This window comes from Neophocaena asiaeorientalis, unplaced genomic scaffold (assembly GCF_003031525.2).
Source record: "Neophocaena asiaeorientalis asiaeorientalis breed wild unplaced genomic scaffold, Neophocaena_asiaeorientalis_V1.1 scaffold204, whole genome shotgun sequence".
NCBI classification, from domain to species: domain Eukaryota; kingdom Metazoa; phylum Chordata; class Mammalia; order Artiodactyla; family Phocoenidae; genus Neophocaena; species Neophocaena asiaeorientalis.
Window position 1 is genome coordinate 3,071,825 of NW_020173922.1, and position 16,357 is coordinate 3,088,181.

At 42.3% G+C, this 16,357-nt stretch overlaps 1 protein-coding gene across 1 annotated transcript in view; it reads right to left on the reverse strand.

Moving 5' to 3' along the window:
- KLHL3 (kelch like family member 3) overlaps positions 1 to 16,357 on the reverse strand; it is a 109,096-nt gene that overhangs the window by 69,695 nt on the left and 23,044 nt on the right. The window contains exon 3 of the mRNA XM_024752458.1: positions 11,542 to 11,648. Within this exon, the coding sequence (XP_024608226.1) occupies positions 11,542 to 11,648 (107 nt within the window). The remainder of the gene's footprint in view (positions 1 to 11,541; positions 11,649 to 16,357) is intronic.

Consider the following 16,357-nt stretch of genomic DNA (forward strand, 5'->3'; position numbering starts at 1 on the left):
GAACAACAATTTCTTAAAAAAACAATTATTGAGTGCTAACTCTGGCCAAGCACTGTGCTAAGCACTTTAAACTGTTGCCTATTTTAATCAACAACCTATGAGTGTTATTAATATCATCCCCATATTACAGATGAAGAAACTGAGGCACAGGAGTGTAGGTAATTCATTTTGCCTACAGTCATACATATGTCTAGGAAGGGGCCAGGCTGGGATTGAAAGCAGGGAGTCTGACTCTAGAGCACCACACTTGTAATCACTATGGTGTATTGAATCCCAAGAATGCAGATGATAGAGCAACAAACCCTGTCTGGGGAATCCAGGAAGGCATCCTAATAGGAGGTCACATTTGAGCTGGGTATTCCTCATGCAGCAGAGGTGAGGAAGGACGAGCTGGATGCAGGAATCATCAGTGCAAAGACAGAAAAGTGTCAAAAGTATAAATGTGGGGAACAGTGAGAGGGCAGCACGGCTGGTACATGGGGTGACAGTGAGAGGAAAGAGGCTGGAGAGGCAGACAGGGGCCAGGACTTGCAGAGCCCGGCAAACCATGCAAATGAGTTTGCACTTTATCTAAGAGTAAGCACCACTGAAAGGTTTTAAATGAGGGAATGACATCAACAGATGGGTGTCTTTGAATGAAATTTTGGATGTACTGGTGGAAGCTGGATCAGAGGCAGGGAGAACAGATGGGAGGCCCTGACAATAATCCAAAAAAGAGAAGACAGAGGCCTGTGAACTAGGGCAGCAGTGACACCACGTGTGCAGTCCCGAGGCCCCTGACTTCAGCCTGCCCTCTCTGTACAGTGCACAGTTCTATCTAGAGCCAGGCTCCTTCAACAAGGGCTGCTGATTTCAGAAGGAAAAGACAGGCAAGACATGTGTCTTTGTAGACTGAAATGAAGGGCAACATGACTACTAGAAACAGGGATTCAGAAGTCCTTATGTGAGTGTGAAAACTGAGCCTGGGCAGTTGTTTTCTCTCTGTGGAATCTGTGCACTGGAGCCAAGAAATAAAGTACAGTACAGCATGTGGGCTGCAGACGCCCACCTCCAAGCTGCATGGACTGCACATGATTCCTCCACCAATCCCCAGTTCCCACCCTGACACAGTTCTAGATATGAATGACTCTGAACAGGGAGGAAAGGTGGGGGCGGGGGACCTATTCCAGACGTTGCTGGTTCCCACTGCTGCCAGATCAGGTAGCCCAGAGACCTCCAGTTGGTTCTCTCTTCTCTCTGACTGTAGTAGAAGCCAGTGAAAAGTCTTCAGCACAAAGAGCCCTGAGACAGGACGAAGAGGCAAAGAGGAAACAGGAAAAGACGGTGGGCTTCTCCTCTACCTATAAAACAGGCTCTCACAATCTCTTTCTTGAATTTACTCTAAGACAAACAAGAACATACACGCAGGTTTCCCTGGTGGCGCAGTGGTTGAGAGTCCGCCTGCCAATGCAGGGGACACAGGTTTGTACCCCGGTCCGGGAAGATCCCACATGCTGTGGAGCAGCTAGGCCCGTGAGCCATGGTCACTGAGCCTGCGCGTCCGGAGCCTGTGCTCCGCAACGGGAGAGGCCACAACAATGAGAGGCCCGCGTACCACAAAAAAGAAGAAAAAAAAAAAAAAAGAACATACACGCAAGGAAATCAGAAGTTAAATTCATCTCTCCAAACAGCTACTAAGACATTCACAAATAAAGGTCCAGTTGGTAATTATATTGCAAAAGATCATCAAAGATAGCCAATTATTAGTTTAAGAACTTGGACCTTAAAGGGACTTCCCTGGTGACGCAGTGGTTAAGAATCCGCCTGCCAACACAGAGGATGCGGTCTCGAGCCCTGATCCGGGAAGATGCCCCATGCGGCGGGGCAACTAAGCCCGTGCACCTCAACTACTGAGCCTGCGCTCTAGAGCCCGTGCTCCTCTACAAGAGAAGTCACTGCAATGAAAAGTCCGCACATGGCAACCAAGAGTAGCCCCCGCTCACCGCAACTAGAGAAAGCCCACGCGCAGCAACGAAGACCCAACACCCAAGAAATAAATAAATATATAAATAAATTAAATAATAAAAAAAAAAACTTGGACCTTAGAAAAATGAGCAACCAGCAACCTGACTGCAAGAACCAAGAGACTCAGAAGCCCTTAGTGAGTGTGAAATCAGAGCCTGGCCTGATTGCTTTCTCTCTATGGAATTAGAGCTTGGGAGTCTGCTTAGGGTTTTATAACTTGGGGGTAAACAAATGGAAACTCCTGAAATTGCATGAAAACATTTGTATATGTGGGCAAAAGTTTGATTTTCTGAGGGGATGAACAAATCATTTTCATCAGTCTCAAATGTCCAAAAAACATTAAGACACAGTTTTCTAGATGGTGGGACTTTGGGAGATTTTTTTTCTTGCTTCTTTATGTGAATCAAAAGTTTCTAATTTCTACATTAAGTACTTAAAACTCCAACAAGGATGGAAAAAATGAAAAAAAAAAAAAGAAAGAAAACCTAGGGCCTCAAAGACATGTATTTTCTGAGAAATTTACCTTATAGGAAATAGGAGACCTATATAAATCATAAGCACTCATAAAATGCAATTTAATATCTCTATGAAGCAGTAGAAATCACTGCACCAAACTAAGACACCAGTTTAAACAAATCCTGAAAGTGGCAGTAATAATAGTTGCTACTACATGCAGGCCCTCAGGGTTTACACACATTATTTCATCTAGTCCTTGCAATGACCCCAGGAGGTACTAGATATTACTTCCATTTTACAAATTATAGAACTGGCATATCAAGAGGCACTTGCACACAGCTAGTAAGATGCAGGGCTGGGATCTGAACCGTGGCCTAACTCTAGACCTCATGTCATTTCTAATAAATCCCTCTATAATTTAACTAATTTAACTGGCCCCAACTAATGGCTTTGATAAAAGTATTCCCAAACAAAGCCTATGTCCAAATTCTGAGCCAACTTATACTTATTACCCAGTAAGCAAGAAAGAAGAGAGATGGGATCTTGTCCTCAACACCTAACAAAGTGCGTGACATATAACAAGCACTGAAAAAATATTTGTTGGTACAGGGAAAGAAAGAAAGAAGAGAGGCTTTCTTTTGACATCTCATAAATCCACAGACTCTGATAATTCTAAAGAGGGAGAAATCATCAAAGGCTTGGTCATTCTTACTACTTCACTCACCTCCACTACTTTGACAAATATTTCTAGAGAACAGAACATAAGCCCAATAAGTCCTTCTCTATTCAAGGTCAACCCAAGAGACCTGTTCTGCTGGTTTTTCTCAAGAGGCCCAGCCCAGCCACTTCAGACTCTGAACTTTCAGAAAAGAGGAAATGCAGATGGCCAACAGGCACATGAAAAGATGTTCAACATCACTATTCATCAGTGAAATGCAAATCAAAACCACAATGAGGTATCATCTCACACCTGTCAGGATGGCTATCATCAAAAAGAACACAAATAACAAATGCTGGTGAGAATGTGGAGAAAAGGGAAGCCTCCTACCACTGTTGGTGGGAATGTAAATTGGTGCAGCCACTGTGGAAAACAGTATGGAGGTTTCTCAAAAAACTAAAAATAGAACTACCATATGACCCAGGAATTCCATTCCTTGGTATACATCAAAAAAAAAAAAAAACAAAACCCAAAACACTAATTTGAAAAGATACATGCATCTCAATGTTCACAGCAACATTATTTACAATTGCCAAGATATGGAAGCAACCAAAGCGTCAATCAACAGATGAGTAGATAAAGAAGATGTGGTTTATATACACAATGGAATACTACTCAGCCATTAAAAAGAATGAAATTTTGCCATTTGCAGCAACATGGATGGACTTGGAGGGTATTATAATAAGCAAAATAAGTCAGACAAAGACAAATTCTGTTTGACATCACTTATATGTGAAATCTAAAACATATAACAAATTAGTGAATACAACAAAAAAGAAGCAGACTCACAGATATAGAGAACAAACTAGTGGTTACTACTGCGGAGAAGGAAGTGGGGAGGGGCAATATAGGGTAGGAGATGAAGAGGTACAAACTATTAGGTATAAAATAAGCTACAAGGATATATTGTACAACACAGGGAATACAGTCAATATTTTATTTATTTATGTATTTATTTATTTATTTTGGCTGCATTGGGTCTTTGTTGCTGCGCGTGGGCTTTCTCTAGTTGCAACAAGCAGGGGCTACTTTTGGTGTGGTGTGCGGGCTTCTCATTGCAGTGGCTTCTCTTGTTGCAGAGCACGGGCTCTGGGCACGTGGGCTTCAGTAGTTGTAGCATGCGGGCCCTAGAGCACAGGCTCAGTGGTTGTGGCGCACGGGCTTAGCTGCTCCGTAGCATGTGGGATCTTCCCGGACCAGGGCTCGAACCCATGTCCCCTGCACTGGCAGGTGTATGCTTAACCACTGCGCCACCAGGGAAGCCCAGTCAATATTTTATAATAACTATAAATGGAGTATAAACTTTAAAAATTGTGAATCACTATATTGTACGCCTGTAACTTATATAATATTGTACAGCAACTATACTTGAATTAAAGAAAGAAAAAAAAGAAAATGTCTGTTTGTTGCACATCTTTTGTCCTCTGTTAACAACCTATCCTGTTCTTCCAGACAGATCATGATCTACTCAAGGGCAGATATTTGTTCATTCATTCACTCAACAAACATGTATCAAACAGTCCCCATGGGCAAGGCCCAGAGGACACAGTGGTGAACAAGTCATGTTCCCTGCCCTCATGGAGCTCAGTCTAGTAGAAAGAGGGATAAGTAAACCAACAATTACAAAGTATGTTAAATGCTAGAAAAGGAGGTTCAGCTTAAAAGGTTCTTAAGCAGGGAAGCCTATACCCTGAATTGTATGCAAAATGATGAGCACACAGGAGCACACATTTACTATTTTTTGTGGAAAGAATCCATTGTTTTCATCAGACTGATTCATAATGGTTAAGAACCACTGATCTAACATGAGATCTGGAGGAGTCATGGTTGTTCAGAAGAGCAGTGAGTATGAGGGAAGAATATTCCAGGCAGATAGAGTAGTGTATGTAAAGGTTCGGAGGTAAGAAAGAACATGACCTATTCTGGGACCATAAGAAGTTGAGTCTGGCAGAAGCACAGCATGAAAGAGGAGGAAGGGGGAGAGGAGCTGGAGATATAAGCAGGGTCTGGACCACTTGAGGGTCTTGTGGGCCATGCTGAGAAGTTTAGACTTCATTCTAAGGGCAATGGGGAGCCCTTGACAGACTTTAAGCAAGTAAGGGATACATCATATTTTTTATTTTGGAAAGATCACTAAAGCTACAGCATAGAAAATGGGTTGGGGGTGAGGGAACAAAATAGGAGGCAGGTTGACCAATTAGAAGGCTGCTGCAGTAAATTAGGTGAAAGATGATGGCAGCCTGGACTAAGGGTCTGTGTCTTGAACTACTTTAAATCCTCAGGCTCTACTTTAAGACCTTGCACCTAGAAGTCTCCAAGAACCATAAAGAGCCCAGGAAAGCAAGTCATGGTTCTCGACATAGCAAGCACACCACATGCGCAACAGAGCTCTTTTTAGGTGGAAGACTGCCCAAGGGGGAACAGGAGGGAGGAGGTGCATCTTGAGGAGCCAGGAGGGAAAACCTTTCACCATCACAGAAGACTTAGGAAGGCTATGAAATCACTGGCTCATCCTCTAGGTCACTGATATAAACCCAACCCTATTATTCAGCCAAAGAAGTCTCAAGAGTGAGAAAGGAATGGTAGAGTGGCTGTGAAGTCTTTCTGAAGGACCAGACATAGACCACCAACCACCCCTACAAAGCTGTATGGCAAAGGCAAGAAAAAGTGCATTCAGGAAGCCTTGTGTTATGGAACTCTTCCTCACTCCTCAGCTGAATCCTTACTGTTTTAATTTAATTTCATGATCTGGGTAAAAAGAAAACAGAAGGTCCTTATCCTTTGCACAGTGATCCTGCATGGCTGTTAAGATGGTTGTTAAACTCTCTTACCACTAACCTTCATCTGTCTAAGTCCTAACATCTGGGTTGCCAACTCATTTAGCTAAAGCTGAGACCTATGTCACATGTTAACATCACATGAGAAAAAGAAATACCCTGTCATGTCCCTGAATCCCAGCTAAACCTCCTGCAGGTGAGCAGCCTATGCCATTTAACTGCAAAAGGCTGACCTCTGTCTCCTGTAAAGTAAGGACATTCCCGGCCCTGCCTTTAAGCCAAGGCTATGTGAGAGTCAAAGGAGATAATGAGAGTCTGAGAACTGTGGCAGCAGGATTCAACAGAGCTGCAATGATGGATATCACCCCAGCACTCAACCTCCCTGGAATCTCATCCTTCCTCCACTTGGAAAGGTCTTTCTGCTCAGCTAGAGGCACATGGAGCACCAAGTCAGGAAGGAAATGCCTTCCTGATATGAAACAGAGATGTTTCATATCAACCCTAACCACCATCAGGGCGGCTGGTATCAGAGCCACCCCACACATCCACATGAGCTCTGTAAACTATGATGTGCTCTACACATAATAAGAGTAAAGTTTATTAAGTACGTATTCTGTATTGGGTGCCTTATTTCCCTTACCTGTATCTGTTCCCTGGTTATTGTTATTATTGTTTTATTGTTGTTATTGCAGTCTCATAAATAAGCAAACAGGATCATAGAGGTTAAGTGAATTCCCTACAAACCGATCAGGTGCTGGAGTCAGGTCACGATGGCTCCAAAGCCCTTTCCAAGACACCACACCATCTCCCAATGCAAGGTGGCATTACCACCCCTGTGTTTAATCCTTAGCAAAGAGGCCTCTGCATCAATAACTCCAAACCTCCTCTATGAACATTCATAAAACATTTCTTACCAGTGATCCTCTCCAATGATGATCTAAATTTCAAGGCTGAGCTACTCCAAGTCCAGACAAGTCTACCGCAGATCATCTTGGTCAAATCAGTTGCACCTTAATGGGTGCTGGTGGGTGTCTGAATAGTGGTCTCTTTTCCTAGACACTACAGAGGCCTATGTTGAACTACATCCAAATCAATTCCTGAAAAACTCACCATTTCCTTAGAGGCAAAACCCTCGGAAACCAGACCCTATCTACTCCGACTAATCTCTCAAGGCCCTCTTTATACAAAGAAAGGATTCTACTCCCTAGTGCTCCCTCCCTCCCTGCCCCACTGCCTTGGATTAAGTCTTGCTAAACTGCATGTTATGCAAAGATCTTCAAAAACATCAATACATCATACAAACACTCAGAACACAGACATAGGCCAGGGCCTGGCAGAGTCAGGCATAAAGAAAGGGTGAAACAATGGTTCTATGGGATGAGTGCATGCCTGGAGGTAAGAGGGCCAGGCCCTAATTTTTCTGCTTGAGGCTAGTTGGTGCTTACATTCCAAGCCCCTTGCCTCTTACCTCCAGCACATTCCTGACTCTCCTCCCTATTTCTGTTCACCATATGTTCAAAGACACCAGTTGAATATCAGCCTACATCTAATAAAAACTGGACAGTAACTTTTCTTTAAAAAAACAAAGCCGGGGCTTCCCTGGTAGTCCAATGGGTAAGACTCTGCACTCCCAATGCAAGGGCCCCGGGTTCAATCCCTACTCGGGGAACTAGATGCCGCATGCATGCCACAACTAAGAGTTCACATGCCGCAGCTAAGAGTCCACATGCTGCAACTAAGAAGTTCCCATGTCACAACTAAAAGTCTGCATGCCACAACTAAAAGATCCATATGCCACAACGAAGATCCCACGTGCCACAACGAAGACCCAGTGGAGCCTAAATAAATAGAAAAATAAAAACAAATAAAAAAACAAAGCCAATTTAATCAGCTGCTGCATGTAGCACAACAGAGCCAGAAGATGGGACAGCTCACTTCCAGGGCTTCTTTTGGGATGGAGTTCAAATGTCTTTTAGCCATGGTGATGAGCCTAAGACACTTAGTCCACATATTCTTTAGAACTTGGTTCTTTTAACACCATAAAATGGGATTGTTTTCAAAGTTTTGGATGACATGAAGGGATCCATATGGAGTATAAACACTATAGTACACAGAACACATAGAAAAGGGCATGACAGAAGGAGGGGAAAAAAACTGACTGGGCTATTTTGGGGAACTTATCTTCCCCTGGGATGGAGGTGCTAGATGGGGGGGATGGGATCAAGGGGAATTTTAAGTATTCCATACTCACAGAGAAAAGGAGGACAAGACCAGCCCTTCTGGCCTCTCCAATCTCACTATGCTGAAGGAGTGGAGAGCAACTCAGGTGACTGCCCATCCCAGACCTTCTCACAGGTTGGCTGCCTTTGGACACTCTTCTGTGGGCACTCAGACCTCAGTTTCACGCTTATTACAAGTTATTCTGGGAAGGATATGGTCAAGGAGTGGAGCTGGTATTTGGAACCATCACAGGACATTTGGGCAATATGAACTCAGAGGACAAAAAAATAAAAACACTTTAAGCCTCAGTAAAAGATCTTAATCATACTACTCAAGTCAGAAGAAAGTCACATGTATTTCCTTTTCTTTGGGGCTTTAAACATGCTGATAGAAATGGACTCAACAAGAGTCAGCTGGGCCTTTTCATTACTAATTTTATGCATTTTGAAGCTGAACCTGATAATTAGAACAAAATTTTGCCATGTTACTTTTTTTTTTGTACCTGTTTACCAAGGTTTAAGCAAAACCAACGGGCCTCAGAAATACATGAATCTGATGTACTGCCGATGGAAGCATAAGCTGGTACAACTGTTCTAAGTGTTGTGGAACTGAGGCACGTGTCTCACAAGAATTCAAAATGTGCACACACTTTAACCAAGTATTTTTTATTCTAGGGATCTAAGGAAATAATCAGGAATGTAAGTAAAGACTAAGTTGCAAGGATGCCCATTTTAGCATTATTTACAATAGCAAAATATTAGAAAGAACTATAATTTCCAACCAATAAGGAAATGGATTTTCAATTCGGATACATATGATGGAATCTTATGAGGCCATTAAAATAATGATGTAGATGTGATTTCATTGCCATGAAAATATATTGACAATATAGCGCTAAGTTCAATTAAGCAAATTTTCATTGAGCACCTACTGTACGTAAGATCACGCTAGGCAGCAGGGACATAGCAGTGAATTTAAAAGGTACAGTTTTTACCCTCATAAAGTTTATGACTGACCAGGCAAATCAGACAGTGAGGAAGTAATGAGATAAGTAGTAATAGTAAAGAGAACCATAAGCTATCACAAGAGTAAATGTATTACATGTATTTTTTTTGCTTGCTCACATTTTCTAATTTTTATTCTGCAATGAACATATGTGAATAGTGTTTGGATGAGTAGATGGATAGGTAGGTGGGTGGGTGGATGGATGCACAGACAGACAGATGATGGATGAATGGATGGATGGAAGGAAGGAGGGAAGAATGGATGGTAACCAGATTCAGTGGAAAGCTTGGGCTAGGCAACATATTAGACTGCTTTCTTCTCTTGATTCCCTCTTCCCTTCAATTACCAGAATCCAAGACCTGATCCAGAAGCACCTTTTCTCTCCCTTTTTAAAATCACCTTGTTTTGCTAGGCACTTCCACTACCCCCAGAGGCAAGTTCATGAGCAAAAAGTGGAGCCAACAGTACAATTTATTGTAATTCAAATAGACTCCTCTCTCAACACTGGACTTTCCAAACCACACAAACAGAGAAGAATGACTGGCAGAACTATCTACTGAAGTTGCAGCTAAATAACTATTGTAGACAAGATAAATTATTTTAAAAGAAAGGGACGGATGAAGGACAAGGACAAAAAAAGAAATAAAAACCTTACTACTAGAGTTTGAGGCTACTCCAAAGAGAATGTGGCTCAAAATTTCCAGGTAGTGAAATTAGCTGGTTTTCCAGGCTTCACTGTGGCATTCCTGGCCCAAGGCTCAAAGTGAGGTAAGTGTGGCTTGGTCCACTTAGCAAAAGCACTGCTCCAAGTTGAGGCCAGGTCCTTCACATGATGAGCCAAGGGGGACATACATGTGAGGAATTCTCCAAACGCCAAGTGCTAAGTACTCCCCGCCCCACCAAGAACCACTCCTGCCCAGCACAGGCTTTGTACTATATTAGGAAAAGGGCAAGAGCCTATTCAGCAAAGATGTGCCTGCACTCACCCATCCTTAGCAACACCACATTCATTCATTTAACCTTCACTTATTCAGTCTCCTAAACATCAGGCCCTGGGGTGGGCGCTAAGGATTCAACAGTGACAAGACATAAGACATAATCCGCAAGCACCCAAAGCTCACAATCAAGGGTAGGAGACATTTTGTTCATTAAAACAATATTTTAGTCCTATTATGTACCAGGTACTCAGGGTACAGAAACAAACAAATCTAACAAGATCCCTGTCTTCATGGAACTGATACTCCAGTAAGGAGACACAGGTAAAAAATATATAAACAACCAACCAATACGATTTTCAGACAGTGATAAATGTTATGAAAAAAATAGAGTCAGGTTATGGAATAGAAAGAGACCTAGTGGTGAACTACGGCTCAGGTGGTCAGAGAGGAGGCAACATTTGATACAGGGTGAGAAGCAGCAGGTACATGAGACCCCAGAGCATGACCACCTCAAACCCCAGGAAACAGATGAGCATTTAGAGTGGTAGTGACCACACTCAGAGGAAGCACAGGGTACAGATAAGTGTGTGGAAGAGACACCTGACCTCATCCAGCTGGCTTTCAGTCAGCAGTGATGGATACAGCACTGCCTGCACCTGGCTCAGGGGAGGTGCTGTGAGGTACTGCAGACAAGAAGCTCAGCCCATGCGTTTCAGGGAATTCAGTCTTAGAAATAATACACGTGCAATAGTTGGACAAGGCTATTTGGCATGTTCAGGAAACAGGGACTCCCTGGAAAGTTGGCAAAGGTACTGAAACTGAATGCAGATGGTGAATATACCTCTGTCTTACTCTCCCCACCCCAAGCCCCACCATCAATTCTGCCAACTCTACCGCATTCCTATAAAGGTTAGAGGAGACTCAAGGTCCCTGCCTGGAAAGAACAGCTAAGGAATAATAAGATGTGGGCCAGCTAGGCCAGCCAGCCCTGGGCCAGGCATCCAGAAGCCAAGTTCCACTCATTCACCGTGTGACCTCAGGCAAGTCCCTTCCTTTCTCTCAGCCTCAGGGTCCCCCATCTGCAAAATGATAGCTCAGAAGCCTGGGGATGAAGCCAAGAGTCTACATGTCTAACCAGCTCCCTGACATGATTATGATGCATGACAAAGTCTGAGAATTCATAGACTATATGATGCTACAGAGTTAACTGCAATAGAGGCTGCATGCTTGACTCGCCTAGCTGAGGGCCTGTCATGGTGCTTTGCATCTCCACGGTGCAAAGCAAAGAATCTGGCACACAGGAGCTCCGCAGGGTGGGCGTCACAGCCTTCTTTCCTCCCCCCTCTCATGCCACCACCCTCAATATTCTCCCAGTGGGGCTGCAGCCCCACAACCATGGGTTATTGTTTGCCCCTCACCATACCTGTGAACATCGCACAGAAGTAGGGGCTGCAGGCTGCCAGGACCACACGGTGGGCTTCTATCTCAACATCTTCTGCCACAATTACCACGTCACACAATAGCTGTTTGCTGCAAGACACCAGTGGGAGAAAGGATGGGTCACAGCACCAACTCCCACCCCCAGCCACACAAGGGTATTTTTTCTCCCCCACCCTCCACATTCCATACTATCACCACGGTTGTCATACAGACCTACCATATCTTAAGTTAGGCAGGGAGATGGACTCATCAACTTTTCCAAGTCCCTAATAAGCCCCACATTCAGGCTTTCCTAAGGCACTCAACTCTGTAGAGATCTAACTACTGTGTAGCTGCAAATTCAGGGCTCCTTCATTTGTCTTCACATCTCTGCTCCGCAACTCTACAGGCTATGACTGAGAAAGGGGGACAGCAGTTCAAGGAGCAGTGGGAAAAGCTTTGGGCTGTTAGCTGAGTAACTGAATGAATGCCAAGGAGCATGAGCAGGCCACTGAGGTGTGCCACCAGCTAGAACAGGTATTAACTCTTCCCCAAGGAGCCCACTGCCTGTGAAACACTGGTAAGAAGCCAGCCAGATCTGGAGGACTCAGGTATGTTTCTTCCCACCCAGGTTTAACACTAACATCAAAAAGACTCCGCCGGTACACACAGTGCTCCCTAAAGACCCTGGGCAAACTCCAATTACTGCAATTATTAAGAAAACTGTAACTACATTTTTACTTGTTTGTCACCCCCATACACTATGAATTTTAAAAAGGACTTGTTCACTGTTATATCCTAGACACCCAGCTGGATGCATAGCACACAGTAGGCCCTAAACTTTTACTAAATAAATAATGAAATTTTAAATAGGATCAATCCACACTAAGAAACAGAATGAATATTTGACTACTTTGAAGACTGAAAGGGTACCACAAGCCCTATCAATCCAAGAATTTTTCCTCTACCAGCCTTTCAAGTTCTTATCCTGGCTATTATCAATACAATAGTCAACATTTCTTGAGTTACATGTGCCAGGCACTGTTCTAAGCACTTTTTTTAATACATATTATTTCATTTAACCCTCTCTACAACCCTATGAAGTATGACTACTGTTATGCCCCATATTACTAAAAAGGGAAACTGAGGCCCAGAGAAGTTAAGTAACTTTCCCAAGGTCATACAGAAAGGGAGCAGTGGATGCAGGATTTGAATATAAGCAGCTGAACCCAACAACCCATGCTCTTAACTTCTATAGTATCCTGGTCACCACTAGTCCTTGCTTTAGATTAAAGCACTAGAAGTGGGAGGGAAGACAGGGAAGATAAACACATTTCAACTGTGATCCACTGGTAGTGGTTACTTAGCGCACTATACTGGATTGAGAAGTCTGAGGTCATGACTGGGTTCCACGTGACAGGGATGAGATAAATATAATGAGTATGTCATGGTTAATAGATGGAAGAGAAGCTACATATTTGCTCTCCCTGGTATAGCATATTAAACCCTTGCCAACTATTCAGACATTAGTCCAGGTTCACTTTTCAGAGAAATAGAGTCATACAGCCTGGGAAGGCTAGAACCACAAATGCCCTTAGAGATCACCCTATGTATGAAGCTCAGAGAGGTGGCCCAAAGCCACAGAAGCCTTAGTCTTGAACCTAGTTCTGACTCCAGGTACAGTACCATAATGCCTCATGATTGGTTGACACTTAGAATGGGAAAAAACAGTAGCTAGGTTATCTCCAATGGGGAAAGGTGACCAGGAAAGGTTCAGCATATAGAATAAGGTACCAGTGAGGGGGCTTCTGGGAAGGGTGAGACCCCTGAGCACCAAGAGGCAAAACCTGGGGGTGGGACCTCATCCTGCAGTGAACAGCACACCTTACACACGAACTTTATCAGAATAAACCAGCTCAACTGGGAACAGAACTGGCTCTGCCCCAACAGGCTACAAGAACATGGACAAATTGACCCCATCAGTTTTCTCATCTTTCTTAGCTGCCTTGGGACATATACCGTGGGGACCAAATGAGATTGCAGATGCTACTTGAGAATAGGCTTGTTTAAATATGATTAAAATATATTGTAAAAATGTATTCCCAACAGTATAGACTCCGCTTGGACATTTTCATTTCTATTAAAGATTCTGGGGAGAAAACAGAGTTATCACTGCTATTTAAAAGTACAAGTAATTTTTTTTGGTAACCAGTATTTTAATAAGGAAAGTGTTGACACAGATGGGTCAGAAATGCTGAGCAAATTTTCAGTGCCAGGTGATGGGCAAGCAAATGTCAAAGTAGGATATCTTACACAAACCCAGAAGAGCTGATAATTCTTGAACAAATGGGAAAGAGACCAGAAGGAATGAGGAGTAAAGATGGAGAATCCAGTCAAGCAAATAAATGAGAGCAGCTCTGATAGGTGGGAAGTGTATCTCAAGGCCAGAGAAACTCTAACCTGGGAGAGTGACCAAGAAAAACTTGCCACAAAGTCAGGGTAGGCTTTCCCAGGTGGTGGGAAAGCCTGTCTACACACTGGAGACATCTCAGTCTCCACTATGCAGGGAAAAGGGAAGAGGCAGCTCTACAAGCACTGCATGGCTCACAAGCACTTCTAATTCCAATTACCAGAGATCCTGTGAGATCCTTTTTTCTGAAGTATCAGACACTACTCCAAAGGACAGTCTTGAGGAGAGAAAAGTAGGGCTATACACACTGTGATTTGTAGGAAATAGAGTAGAGCTGTTAGGAAGGAGCTCAGGCCCTGGAATCAAACTGACCAGGGTTCATGTCCCCTGAGTATCATAGAACTGATATGTGTTGTAAACAAGATAATGAATAGCGCTAATAGTAAACATTCAGTGAATATGTATTTCTTTTCTTCCTTTTTTCCACAAAATACTTCAGTCAAGATTAGAGTAAGTTTTGGATATGGTAAATTTGAGCTGCCTTTTGGACATCTAAGTGGGGCTGTCAAGTAGGCAAGTGGATACTAGGGTCTGGAGTTCAGAGGTGGGAAATGGTTAAGAAGTTGGGGGAAAGGGGAAGAACCAACAAAAGAGATGAGAAAACAGCCAGTGGGATAGGAGGAAAACCAAAAGAGTGTGATGTCCAAGAAGCCAAGTAAAGACAGGGATACAAAAAGGAAGGAATGATCAATTGTACCAAATACTGCTGATAAGTAAGATAACATTAGGGTGGCTAGCCAGGGCAATTAGGCAAGGAAATGAAATAAAGGGCATCCAAATTGGAAAGAAAGAAATAAAACTATCTCTCTTCACAAATGACATGATCTTGTACATATAAAATCCCAAGGAATCCACTAAAAAACTACTAAAATAAATAAATGAGTATAAGGAGGTTGCAGAATACAAGATCAATATACAAAAATCAACTGTGTTTCTGTACACTTGCGGTGAACAATACAAAAATGATATTTTTAAAATCCCATTTACAATAGCATCAAAAAGAATAAAATACTTTAGGAATAAATTTAACAAAAAAATTCAAAACCTATACCCTAAAACTATAAAACACAGTTGAAGTAAATTAAAGACTTAAATAAGTGGAAAGATCTCCAGTGTTCATGAATTGGAAGATTAATACTGTTAAGATGGCAATTCTCCCCCAAAATGTTCTACAGATTCAATACAATTTCTATCAAACTCCCAGCTGGCTTCTTTGCAGAAAGTGACAAGCTGAGCCTAAAATTCAAATGTAAATGCAAGGGACCTAGAATGGTCAAAACAATCTTGAAAAAGAACAGAGTTGAAGAACTCAGGTTTCCCAATTTCAAAACTCTACAAAGCTAAAGACAGTGTAGTAATAGCACAAGAATAGATACATAGGTCAACAGAATAGAATTGAGAGTTTAAAATAAACCCTCACATTCACAGTTAATTGATTTCTGAAAAGGATACTAAGACCATTCAACCGGGAGAGAATAATCTTTTCAACAAATGCTGCTAGGATAACTGGATATCCACATGCAGAAGAGTGAAGTTGGACCCTTACCTCACACCATACACAAAAATTAACTCAAAATGGATCAAAGACCTAAATGTAAGAGTTAAAACTATAAAACTCTTAGAAGAGACATTGGGGTAAATCTTCATGACTTTGGATTAGGCAGTGGTTTGTTAGATAGGACACCAAAAGCACAAACAAAAAAAAAGATACATTAGACATCAAAGTTTATAACTTTTGTGCTTTAGGACATCAGGAAAATGAGAAGAAAACCTACATAATGAAAGAAAACCTTTGTAAATCATATGTCTGATAAGAAGCTTGTATCTAGAATACATAAAAACTTTACAACTCAATAATAAGTAGACATATAACCCAATTTAAAATAGGCAAAGTATCTTAATAGACATTCTCCAAATAAGATACAGAAATGGCCAATGATCACATGAAAAGGTGCTCAACATCATTAGTCATCAGAGAAACGTAAATCAAAACCACAATGAGATAACTCCTCACACATACTAGGATGGTTATAATCAAAAACACAGAAAATAACAAGTGTTGATGAGGATATGGACAAATTGGGAGCTTCATACACTGCTGATAGAAATGTAAAGTGGTACAGCTGCTGTGGAAAACAGTCTGACGGTTCCTCAAAAGGTTAAACACAGAGTTGTTATTTGACCCAGGAATCCCACTCCCAAGAGAAATAAAACATACATCCACACAAAAACTTGTACCTGAATGTTCACAGCAGCATTATTCATAATAGCCAAATGGCCTCAAATCTGTATATCCATACAATGAAATATTATTCAGCAATAAAAAGGAATTAAATACTGAGACATGCTA